General features: G+C 36.9%; 1 protein-coding gene across 1 annotated transcript in view; it reads left to right on the forward strand.

Annotated features, from left to right (window-relative positions):
• Positions 1 to 13,877, forward strand: part of LOC148509478 (uncharacterized) — a 621,587-nt gene that overhangs the window by 472,753 nt on the left and 134,957 nt on the right. Inside the window, exons 50-51 of the mRNA XM_088443077.1 lie at positions 1,385 to 1,429; positions 3,779 to 3,823. Coding sequence (XP_088299203.1) covers positions 1,385 to 1,429; positions 3,779 to 3,823 — 90 coding nt within the window. The remainder of the gene's footprint in view (positions 1 to 1,384; positions 1,430 to 3,778; positions 3,824 to 13,877) is intronic.

A 13,877-nucleotide genomic window follows, 5' to 3' on the forward strand; every position in this document is an offset into this window, starting at 1 on the left:
CTATAACTGAACTTCTATTGAAGTAAGACACACAAAGTATTACACATTTTGTTTTAGGCGAAGGCTTGTATCCAAAGCTCTGATAGGAGCATTCTAGACTTAAGCTGGCCATATAGTATACAAATGTTCATCCAACTAACCAACTGAATGACTTTCTGACCAAGTAAATGTTCATGAAGTGTGTCTCTATACACTATGCAACTTTTTCATCAGACCAGACAACTAATGCTGCATACACTCGTAAAGATTTTCTGTCCAACCATCCAACTAGTTGATTGGTTGGAATTTAAATCTGGTAAGGTATGAAAGCAAATGACAATCAGCAATTTGCTCCCAAACACTGGCAAATGGACAAAAACTGTTGTTTGAACAAATTGTTTAAATCAAACATTTAACCAACTTGTCTGACGACCATTTTCTGGCATTTAGGAGCAAATTGCTGATCATCATTTACTCCCATACATTACCAGATTTTCATTCCAACCAATCAACTAGTTGGATGGTTGGACAGAAAATCTTTACATGTGTACCCAGCTTAAGAAACTTTTCTGCCTAACTGAATGATTTTTTTTTGATGATACAGAAGTAGTCGGACAATGTCTGCCTACACTGTACCTTTAAAGTATTTATATTGTGAGAGAAACACTTCTTAAACTGAATGAATGCATGCCAGCTCCAATAAATACATTCCTGAAGGGCTGGATGGTAAAAGATTGCTGGATTTGTCCTATAACTACTTTGATATAATTAGCATCTGACATTGGGATACTGTGCTCACCTTTCTTTCGTTACTTGGTCCCTTACCAAGAAAGCAAATGATTTTGTACTCCTAAGATGTCCTATTCTTTTCTTTCAAAAAAGAAAAGAAAAGGGAATACTGTACATGCAGAATTGATAGTAAACTGAACATATGTCCTTTTTGTGCATACAATATTGATGATCTTGCTGTGCACAGTCACCTACAATGCTTATGCACCTACCTGTATGTGCATTACTTTGCATCTAACACTTAAATGTGTTTTCATGCAAATAAAATTTCAGCACATCTCTTAAGATTCATGCATGTCAGAATAAACAATTTTTGTATAACACATTAAACATGTAGATTTTAGATGCAAATGTATTCACTGCTACATGAAGACCAAGATTTAAAAATGCTTAATACTACATTGTCAAACCTGGAACATATTTATATTCTTATTGTCAAACAAGTGAATATTATTACTACATTGATTTTGTAATGTAGCGCTGATTATTATTTAAATGGGCTTATGATTAAGACAATGTGATGCAGAAAATGACTACTGTGTCTTTGGTAATTACATGATTGTATGCAGGTTCACTATGTCCCCATCTCTAATTGTCTATTTAATTTAAACTGCAGAAGCACTGATAAAAGAAGAAAAGCTTCCAGTTGCTGAAATAAAAGGTAACTACAAAAGAAAAATACATTTGATTGCAGAGCTTTGTTTTTCAACATTTAAGTATATATTTTGAAAGGTTTTAGACATTTTTAACAGGTATCACAAAACAGCATTAAATAAAAAAGTTTTACTTACATATATAAAACATCATAATTTATATAAATGACTAATTATAAGGTCATTCAGCATACAGATTGTGTAGTTATTTCATTTTACTTGTGTAATTACAAAGTGTGCACATTTTACAAGATCGTACCACAGTAACTTTTACTACAGAGCTTCATTATCCCCATAGGCTCTTTACAGTTTGCTCTATGCTTAATATATTTTTTACTTAAAAGCGTTGTTCACTTTCAGACAACCTATCCATGAATGACACTAAAAAATGCCCCCAAACATTGCAGGGAAAATAAGTTAATTACACTGCTTCCTTACTGTAGCTTGTCAGTAAAGGTTGCAGAGTTATGGATGGATTGACTAATACAGAAACAAAAGCCATTGCTACTCCAATGGAAAAGCTTAAAACTGCAAATCGTCGATCAATATACACAATAACTTAATTAAACAAAGTTTATGGAACAGAATAAATTGTTTAATAGATGACTACATAGTATATCATGTTCCTAAAAACTGCAAATACTTCTTAAGAGTATAGAGCAACATTGGACCCAGAGCTCATTTATCAGATCTACAGAACTTCATCACTGTATCCACTAGATTACTGTCTCCAAATCTGATCTCCTTTCAGACTCTCCACATATAGAACAGCTTGTTCCTTTATCCATGTGTCTTATTAGTCACTCTTAACTACTTAACTGATGATTTTTTTCTGGCAAAAAAGGTCAGAAATTGATGGGTCTGCAGGTGAGTTCGGGGAGTCAGAGGAAATGCATTCTGCACATGTGTAGAATGGATTTCCTCTTCAAAAAGACAGTGGTGCGGTGCAGCCGCACCTTGTCAGCTGAAGCACAGTTGGCTGCATTCACATTCAATGCAAAAATATCAGTTAAGTGGTTAATAAAATACTATGCAAGCTGTATTCATCCTCTTATTTTTAACTTGTGAATTCATATTTATTGGTATCTAGAATTTGGTTTCTGGAAATAGTTACACTATTCAGTTTACAATAACTCTGAACTGAGGAAGGCTTATCCAGCAGTTCCTAGTTCATGCAGGAAATACACTAGCAGTCAAGGACACCACCAGTAATAGTATACAATCCTAATGAATGTATACATTGGCCAATTCATTGTATTAGATATTGCCATAGAAGGTCTTTAATATTGCAGCACAAAGTGTAGCGCTAAGGGAAATTTTAACTCATTCCATATGTTGTATGTGCACAGTCATGTACAAGCATCTCAAGTTAATTCATATGGCAGTGCTGACTTACATTACTAGAAGGAAGGAAGATTGTAAATATATAGGTTCGTACTGTATACACAGGCATTGAAAGTGGTAGTTAAAAGGGGAAGCAGTCGGGAAGGCGGCAGTCGCAATGCCGACTGCTGGCTTCCCGACTGCTCAATCCCGGCAAGGTACAAATGACAGGCATCGAAATCTCGACGCCTGTCATTAGACCTATGCCGGGAGCCCGACATCTGGCTTACCGATCGAAGGTAAGCCAGGTGCCAGGTGCGGGAGAGCCACGGGGGGAGGGTTAGGTTAGGGACTCTCTGGATGGGACTTAGGGTTAGGCACCCCCAGAGGGAGGTTAGGTTTAGGCACCCCCCCGGGAGCCTTAGGGTTAGGCTGCAGGGAAGGGGGGGTTAGGTTTAGGCATTTAGAGGGGGGTTAGGGTTAGGCACTTGGGTGGGAGTTTAGAGTTAGGCATCCCTAAAGGAGGGTTAGGGTTAGGGGGTTGAACTAGGTTAGTTTATACTTACCTTAAGGACAATTGGGATTTCCACCTATGTCGGGTTGCCACTGATGGGATTAGAACCGTCGGCCGCATGATTCCGTTAAAAGTGTCTGCGATCCTTTGCCTTCTCTTTTAAGAATATTAGACTATCAGCATAACTGCCATTTAATAGACTTTAATTACAGCGGTTGAATGTGTAAAATTAAAAATGTTGTACCTGTGTTTATTAAGAATTAAGGTGCTATTTTATACATTGAAAGTTTTGTTGTCAGGATTTTTACTAGGCCCTGGAACTGTTAATAATCCATAATTGTTATGTTTATTTTTAAAATCTACATAAACTCACAGGAATATATTGCATATGTATTAAAGTAATTTTCTTTATAATGACAATAATTGTGATTATTAATGCAATTTTATTACCCAATCTAATACAAAATGTAATCTTATATTACAATTTTCTAATTGTTCTTTTTTTTTCATTTAACTGTAGAGCCTCCCAAACAAGAAGAAATACCCCCAGCCTTAGAAATAAGAGGTAAAAATTTAATCACTTTAGTACAGAAATATTCAGACCAATCATTCAAAGGTCTATAAATCACTCAGCCAAGAAAAACAAATGAATTGTTATTTTAAAGCTTCACTAAAGAATGTTTTTATTTCTATTATTTGGCTGTACCTGTGTACCGTATAATTAGGGAATTGTTCAATGTTTTCATTTTATGATGATATTACTATGAGTTCAATATGATTACATGGCCTTTGTTTTTATATCCATTTCATAATCCCTGTATCTTCTCAAAACTATTTTTCTGTCAGTCTATTCTCTATGTGGTACTTGATGTCTTGGATGTATGGGCCAGCATTGTGATGTATGTCTATTGTAATTAAGGGAAATGCAATAAAAAATATTGAAAATATTATTATGTTTCTGTATAAATTGTGATATGCAAAACATTTTTAAAGGCCCTATATATTTGTGACATCCACAAACATTTGTAACATATAAGTATAGAACCAACAATTTAGCTGTAAGACAAAAGTTAAGAATTAACAGAATGTGTCTTCTGTTGGAAAATAAAACTGTGCTTTTTTAATTTACTTTTACCTTTTATTGTAATATGCTAAGTAGTTAGAGGATGAGATCCTCTACACTTATTTTTTATGTATTTTGTCAAGACTGACCACTTGCATGCAACTGAGGTTGTGTTAATTATACTGACTATAATTGTTACCCATTGGTATTTCAAATGTTGAGAAGCTGGAAAAAAGTTTAGAGGGATGAAGTAACCTTTAAAATTTAAATTTCTGTTCATCTAGGCTTGATTTTGAATTTGGAAAATATCACAACTGTAAATCAATTGATAATGTGTGTTATTTGACTGCCAGCAAGTGTGATATTTATTTTTGTTCATCATAACATACAAAAGCATTGATTAGAATATTTCTTGATAATTTATCATGCTAAGCATTATTTTTAAAATATAGCAAGATTGAGATCATTATTTCAGGAAATAACTGAAAGTTACAAATGTCTTTAAAGAATTGAACCATCTGAAAGTAGTAAAAACATTTTTTAATAATATTATTATTCAGTGAGTTTAATATTCACTATTTAGAACATACAATTGTAATAAAAAGTGGTAGAGAGTGTCCTACTTTTAAGAGATTATAGTCTAGGGGAATGTAAAAAAATGGGAAAGGAAAACCACATAGGAATTGTGATACACAATTATTAAGTTATAACACACTGCTCCTTATTCAGAGCAAAATTTCTCAAAAGTGATTATGGAGTACATTAGGGAAGTATTCCAAAAGAATAAGGAGAACACAAAGTAATAGCTAAAAAAGAAAAGTATTCTAATAATGGGACACACACTTTTTGCAGTGAGACATAAAAAATATAACTTTTATTATATTAGTTAAAACTTAAGCTATAAAACCATGAAAGATGAATAATGTGATGATAAAAATTAAGATTAATGTCTGATTGAAACTATTAGCAACAAAATTTGTGGTGTTCCTGGTTCCTTGATACATACTTCCACCTCCTTGCAGATGCCTGTTTGTCTTGATCTGATACAATGTAAAATTAATGTAGCAATTAAGTCACACAAATGTTTGTTTAGAACAATGTATCCATTAAAGAACGTTAAAGATCATATATTAGGCTTTGTATTTTACAATTTAATCAGGGATTTTATATTAAGATGTAATAAGTCTGCTTAACATATGATTTACTAGAAGAATGTAGTTTCTCAATTATTGCAATGGTTAGTCTTTTTCTAGACTATCTTCAGTTTAGTAGTAAATTAACCTAAAACCACATAAATAAATAATAACTTCCATATCATAAAAAAATATTTTTAGTGGAATCTTCGAGTCAGGTATAAGTAATGGTTTGTTGCTGATTCACATTACATACAGTACATCAGGGACCACCTGTATGTATCAGTGTGATAAGATTTGGCAATAAATTTGAATTTGCACTAGTGTTATCTTATCACACCAGTTGTCTATTAATATAGATGTCCAACACCAAAGTCTGATTTTAAGTATATTGTTATAACAAAATTCAGGTATATACTGTAGGTATAGTGAGATTAGCAATCTAAATCCACTTGCATAGTTATGATCCTCACAAAGTGTTGTTAATGATATAGACAATTAATAAATCTATATTCCTTGAAATAGACTTTGCTCAGATTAACAGTGTAATTGTACTTGTAGATTTTATTTACAATATTACCAAAGTGGATTCAATCAGCCTTTTGTAATCATTGTGAGAGGCAGACTTATATCTATAAAAATTGGAAAGTGTTATAAATATTGGTTCAGTAAATTTAATGATGTGCTCAATTGATTTCTGCAGACAGCATAAGAAGTCAGGTATGGATTAAAGTCAATGACTTCATTGTATACTCCAGTGTCTATCCATGTGCAATGTTACTTAAAACAACAAGGAATAATCTAAACAATGATACAATCATAGGTCGATATCAGTAGCTAATATTGTAGTCATTTAAACAGTGGTGGCTGTCTGCTGCATTTGGTGAACCACTGAGGATAAACTTATGATCAGTCAAACACTGCAGGAGAAATGATAGCTTGTTTATGGCATCTAGAGATATTGGGAATCAGAATAGAGATTGGGATGGAAGCTGGTACAATAGTAGTTACAAGGCTGGTGTTAGGGTATTCGGTACCCACCTGCAATCCTTACATTTTCACCCTCCCATTTTTAATAAAGGGACAGCACATGCTGAAGGGGTGTGGTCTTGCAAGGAAGGGATGTGGCCACACAATAGTACCCCAACTTCAATGTATGCCACACAGTAGCACAAGCTTATTCACATTACATAGCATGTAGTGCCCCTGATTCACATTATACCACATATTAGTGGCCCTTATTCACATTACGACACACAGTAGTGCCCCTTATACACAATTCCCATAATAGTTCCCCCTATACACATAATGCCAACAGTAGTAGTGCCCCTTTTACCCATAATACCAAAAATAGTAGTGCCCCTTACACATAATGCCCACAGTAGTAGTGCCTCTTATACAGAATGCTCACAGTAGTAGTGCCCCTTATACTCATAATGCCCACAGTAATAGTGCCCCTTATACATAATGCTTGCAGTAATAGTGCCCCTTATACACATAATGCTCACAGTAATAGTGCCCCTTATACACATAATGTCCACAGTAATAGAGCTCCTTATACATATAATTCTCACAGTAATAGTGCTCCATATACAAATAATGCCCTCATTAATAATGCCCCTTACACATAATGCCCAGAGTAATAATGCCCCTTACACATAATGCCAACAGTATGAAATCCACAGTAATAATGCCCCTTACACATAATGCTCACAGTAATAATGCCCCTTACACATAATGCTCACAGCAATAATGCCTCTTACACGTAATGCCCACAGTAATAATGCCACTTACACATGATGACACATAGACACACAGCAATGTGTCCCGTTTCTGCACTCGCTGCCTTCCAACAGCTCCTTGCGCTCTTCATTATGGCTGAGACATCATGACGTCATGACGTCTCTCGCTGTACACACTGTGGGAGCTGGAAGTCGGTGCTCAGGAGTGAGTTTCAGCCTCTGGCTGCAGAGAGGAAGCTGTGGGGCACCTGCTGCTTACAAAATCCCAGTGGGCGTCCAGCAAATAGAGAAGGCAGTGATGGTACCTCTCCAGCCCTGCGCCTCCATGTTGCACAGGGCCAGCTCTGAGTAGTTTTATGGTGTACAATCAACTCAGATAGCCTGTAGTGAAGAGATGGGTTATGAGAGACTACTTGAAAAATATAATGTTGGGGACAGCATAAAATAATTCTTGGAGGCAGGAATGAGAGGTGCAAATCAGAGAAGGGCATACATATGAGACAAGAAGAGGGAATTGATGAGGATGAGTAGCTTGAACTGTTCTCTGGATGTTTTGGAGTGCTAGTGTAATGATAGATGAGAGACTGGAAGGCAGAGAAGCATTGCAAAAATGTTTATTGGTATTTTGTATATCAGCCTTATTTTTTATGTAGTTTGTCAAGCAAAATATGTAGCACAGTTTCTTCAAATTCTGATAAAAGTCATATTGATATGTTTAAAATAGATAACATAGCTTTGTTTTGTCGCATGTTACATACAGCAACATTTTCTATGTATGATGATCTGCTTCTGGTCTGAACACCAATGTCTTCAGCTATTTCTCTGACAATATTATTATTATTATCCCTTGTGGGGAGTTTGGAGTAGATGATCATATGAGTAAGGGAAGGAGAAGCACAAGAGGGTAGAGGGCCCTGCTCGTGAGAGCTTACATTCTAAAGGGGAGGGACAGACAGACAGTGGTGACACAGAAAGGGTAGAGAGTGAGGAAGAAGCATGGAGCAGCAGGTTAGCATGGCAGCTGGAAGGCTTTGACGAAGTAGTGGGTCTTGAGAGGTCGTTTGAAGATTTGTAGAGAGGTGGAGAGTCTGATATGTCAGTTTTGTCTTAGATACAGTTTGTGATTGTGTTGTATGTTCTGGGGAGAATACATTTCTTTTAGCAATCCAATTTTTTATTTTTCCCTATATTTTGCTTACCGTGGGTAAATGTAAAAAGTACAAATAAATAAAATTTGGGTCATAAACAAAGACAATACTAGTGCAAAATACATGCAGTACAGTATACATAATATGGAGTATAATACAATGGACTTAACAGAGATCAATAATTGTTTTATTAATACAAATGTGTCTACATACACCTGTCCTAAAATCTGACTTTACGACTTAGCCCACAAGAGATTTTGTCACAAAATATGTATCTTATCTGCATCACTATTGCAACAAAGAACAATGCAGGGGTACCATGAATACTGACGCCACATTTCATGTAGCTTGTGTGTGTGACTTAGTTGCTAATTTGGATAAAAAGGCATAAGACAGTGATCTGCATGGTCTTTTTGTGAAGAAACATGCCAGTGGAATACATGCTTATTGTCTCTGTAAAAACCTTCACATTTCCTTAAAGCATATACTGTGTTTCTTCCCAATTGCTATGGAGTATGCTGGGACTATATAATGATATTGGAAATAAAATAATAATAATAATAATAATAATAATAATAATTATTATTATTATTATTATTATTATTATTATTAATAATAATAATAATAATAATAATAATAATAATAATAATAATAATAATAATAATACAGCTAGAGAGAAGTACTGTGTTCCAGAGAAAGCTCAATTGAATCCAGATAGAAGACAGAAGTCTCAACTCGCTTTTGTCTTGCCATAAACTGGTTAGCAATGGTGCATACTTCCTCAGTTACTTCTAATAGGACCTGGCAATGAACATGTTCAGCAGTAAGTATTTGGCAGCACAATTCTGTCTTGAAACAGATGTTAGTTTTATTTAACTTTTTTCAAAATTGTCATCTCAGTTGTTCAGCAAGAAACATGATGACCATGATAGATATTGATTCTGACACTGCAATGTTTGTGTCACAGTAATTTATACCACATAGTGTTTGATTTATTCAATTGACAATCGTGTTAGCAGTGATATATGTGAAGCATCACGCTCAGTGAAAGGATTAAAGAACAAACAATGTTCTGGGTTCTGAGAGAAAATAGAGAAAATACAGTGCTTCAATAAGTCAATAATACAATATACTGTAGTAACCATTAGAGGTTTTTGAGCCCTTAAGATTGATTTGATCCTTCATTAAGATACCCTCAAAATTCTGGCAAGTATTAATTAGATAGACACATAACTTCAGAGGAGCTAATCCACATTGGCTATTGCCCAAATATGATAACACCAGTAAATATATGAAAAGTGCTTTTGATCTGCAGCTGGTTCTGTAGCTGCAGAACACAGAAAACAGAGACTTATACAGTTCTCAATGTAAGCAAAGTATGCTATATTTCCACTACCTAGAGATACCAAGGCTGCTACTCATGCAAGATATGATAATCAGAATCAGACAAACACTGCATATGCTGCAATATGATCCTCTCACCATGTACAAGATACTCTGCTCCTGGTACCCACACTAAAATTACGATTGCCGTTATCTGTGTAAAAGGGTTTACTTTTTACAATTTTGACTGCAATCATAAATTCAGTGGAAGTGTAGAAGCAGATAAATTTGCACCTGGTGGCAGGGGTCATGTTGGGGGGTATGATACTGTATATAACATTTAAAATAATAGAAAGATGGCAAATATGATTGTGTAAAACTGATACAAATTTATTATGCCATAATACCATAATACTTAACTCGAACACAAAGTAATGTGAAAACCAGGCATATAAAGAGAACAGATAGCTGAACCTAAGTTTCATCTGTGGTGTTTTCCCTGAGTGTCTAGAAACAGATATCAAGGGTGGGATGTAATAGAGATCGAGTCTGCCAGAGGTGTGGGATGCAGACTGATCTCGATCGTTTTTTTAAAGTTGCTGTCATTTACAAGGCAAAGCCAGTTTGTGCTGAACATTTGAAACAAAAACTGCATTGTGGTTTATATAATAAGATAAATAAGGCGGTAAGAGAGCAACATTTACCCTCCTTTCTCCATACTTTCTCCTCTTAGCCTTTCTTTATCTTCTCAGCTGTGTGGTTGGAGAAGGACCCAGTGTAAACCAAATATGGGTTCACATGTTAATGAGATTAAGCATTACCATATGATGTGTTGGGGATGGGAATGGGATGCTGGCACTCGAAATCCCGGTGGTCAAAATCTTGACGCCGGCATCCCGGCAGGATAAGAATACCACCTGTTGGTAGGTATCCTAACCTTCCCCCTCTCCCTGCTCTAACCCTCCCTCTCTGGTGTCTGAACCTAACCTCCCCTTAGTGCCTAAACCTAACCTCGCCCTCCCCGCACCCTAAATCTAACTCTCCCCCCTAGTGCATAACCCTAACTCTCCCCCTAGTGCTTAACCCTAACCCTCCCCCAAACCCCACTACTTACCTTTGGGATGCAGACATTTGTCAGGGTCCCGTCACTGGTATTCTGAGCTCTGGCATCCCCTGTGCCGGGATACTGAACGTATCCCGATGTGTTGACCTTTCCCCTCATCTAAATCTGCATACTCCTTTGTCTTCTCTTAGGTGATGGATGTCATCCCTGCTACATTTTTCAGAAAGTTTGTGTTACATGTAATACTTAATAATTACATATGGCACTGCTCTGTTCCAGAAGTGGACACTAGTACATAGAGCACTTGTGAGTAATATCAACAATGATGGAGAATAATGGAACTTTCTGTTTCATATGATAATACTTGCCATTTCAAAGTGTAATGACTCTCATAAAATGTTGTATTGATCTCTTCCAGTTTCTTCACTAAATATCAACATTAGCTTTAAGTTTAATTTATTCTTCCTACTATTCAGACTATATAGCCTGCTCCACTGGATGCCATATACAGTATACTGTACCTACACTCAACCGAATGTGATCTAGATTCTGTGGATCCTTGTGTATACATACTGCATGTGGATTGATCTAAAAGGAATTCCAAGTACAGTAGCTTATTTTTTTAAGACCATAGTCATTTTAATTTTCTTGAAACTCAGTGGCACCATTAGAGGTGTGTGTGTATATTGCCTGGGCTTGTTTAAAAGGCCCAGTAGCAGAAGCAAATGCAGGATTTACTGGGCGAAGGGCGGTTCCATATTCTCTCTGTCTCTGTCTCTATATGTACACGTACATACACAAACACACACATAGAAGCAGTCAGGTCCATAAATATTGGGACATTGACAGAATTTTCAGATTTTGGCCTCTATTCACCACCACAATGGTTTTGAAATGAAACAAACAAGATGTGCTTTAACTGCAGACTTTCAGATTTAATTTGAGGGTAATTACATCCAAATCAGGTGAATGGTGTAGGAATTACAACAGTTTCAATATGTGCCTCCCACTTTTTAATGGGCCAAAAGTAATGGGACTATCAACTCAAAAGCTATTTCATGGACAGGTGTGGGCTATTCCCTCGTTATTTCATTATCAATTAATCAGGTAAAAGGTTTGGAGTTGATTCTAGGTGTGACATTTGCATTTGGAATCAGTTGCTGTCAACTCTCAAAATGAGATCCAAAGAGCTGTCACTATCAGTGAAGCAAGCCATCATTAGGCTGAGAAATCAAAACAAACCCATCAGAGAGATAGCAAAAACATTAGGTGTGGCCAAATCAACTGTTTGGAACATTCTTAAAAAGAAACAACGCACCGGAGAGCTCAGCAACACCAAAAGACCCGGAAGACCACGGAAAACAACTGTGGTGGATGACAAAAGAATTATTTCCCTGGTGAAGAAAAACTCCTTCACAACAGTTGGCCAAATCAAGAACACTCTCCAGGAGGTAGGTGTATATGTGTCAAAGTCAACAATCAAGAGAAGACTTCACAAGAGTGAATATAGAGGGTTCACCACAAGATGCAAACCATTGGTGAGCCACAAAAACAGGAAGACCAGATTACAGTTTGCCAAACAACATCTAAAAAAGTCATTACAGTTCTGGAACAACATCCCATTGACAGATGAGACAAAGATCAACTTGTATCAGAGTGATGGGAAGAGAAGAGAAGGAAAGGAACTGCTCATGATCCAAAACATACCACCTCATCAGTGAAGCATGGTGGTGGTAGTGTCATGGCATGGGCATGTATGGCTGCCAATGGAACTGGTTCCCTTGTATTTATTGATGATGTGACTGCTGACAAAAGTAGCAGAATGAATTCTGAAGTGTTTCGGCAATATTATTTGCTCATATTCAGTCAAATGCTTCAGAACTCATTGGACAGCGCTTCACAGTGCAGATGGACAATGACCCGAAGCATACTGCAAAAGCAACCAAAGAGTTTTTTAAGGCTAAAAAGTGGAATGTTATGCAATGGCCAAGTCAATCCCCTGACCTGAATCCGATTGAGCATGCATTTCACTTGACGATGACAAAACTGGAGGGAAAATGCCCCAAGAACAAGCAGGAACTGAAGACATTTGCAGCAGAGGCCTGGCAGAGCATCACCAGGGATGAAACCTAGCGTCTGGTGATGTCTATGCATTCCAGACTTCAGGCTGTAATTGCCTGCAAAGGATTTGCAACAAAGTATTAAAAAGTGAAAGTTAGATTTAGGATTGTTTAGTTTGTCCCATTACTTTTGGCCCCTTAAAAAGTGGGAGGCACATACAGAAACCATTGTAATTCCTACACCGTTCACCTGATTTGGATGTAATTACCCTCAAATTAAATCTGAAAGTCTGCAGTTAAAGCACATCTTGTTTGTTTCATTTCAAAGCCATTGTGGTGGTGAATAGAGGAAAAATATGAAAATTCTGTCAATGTTCCAATATTTATGGACCTGACTGTACATACACACATACTGCAGCTCTGTGGTCACAGTTGTAGTTTGTGCTGAGATAGAGACACAGCTTTCTTCATCTCTGAAGAAAAAGTTGTTCCATCGGGAAGGGTTTCTAGGTACTCAGAAACACCCCCAGTTGTGTGTTCCACTGAGCAGGGGCCCAGGTAGAAGAATGCCCCCCTCCTCAGTTTGCACTGTTGATCAAGGTGCTTTTTATTATTTTTTATTGAGGGGATGGCATGTTCCAGGGTTCAGTATATTACATTAGTTTAACTTTCATCATATGAGAATTCATGGTTTACATACAACTGCAATGGTTCTGGGTCTGCAGAGTTGTAGGACCCATTCTGCACATGTGCAGAATGGGTCCTGCATGATTGCTTACAGCCTTCCCCTTAGCCACAGCATGATTGACATGCTGTGGTATTAAGGGGGCAGAGTGGAGGTGACTACCAGGACCACTGTACTAAATGGAGGCATATCCACGTTTTGTAGGCATGCCAAGACCAGGCTCTGCACCATTGGATGCAGACTTTCTGGACCTTGCAGAGGGGTTCTGTTGGCCAGGTTGAATAAGCTTTGGCTTGGGAAGACTGGCCAAGGGCAGTGACCATCGTGACTGATGGTCGTGATATTGATCTGAAGAGGTGTCTACGGATGCTAATCTTCAATTGCAGATGCATGCAGGAGGTC

This window comes from Taudactylus pleione, unplaced genomic scaffold (assembly GCF_031769625.1).
Source record: "Taudactylus pleione unplaced genomic scaffold, aTauple2 ptg000326l, whole genome shotgun sequence".
In the NCBI taxonomy this organism is placed as follows: domain Eukaryota; kingdom Metazoa; phylum Chordata; class Amphibia; order Anura; family Myobatrachidae; genus Taudactylus; species Taudactylus pleione.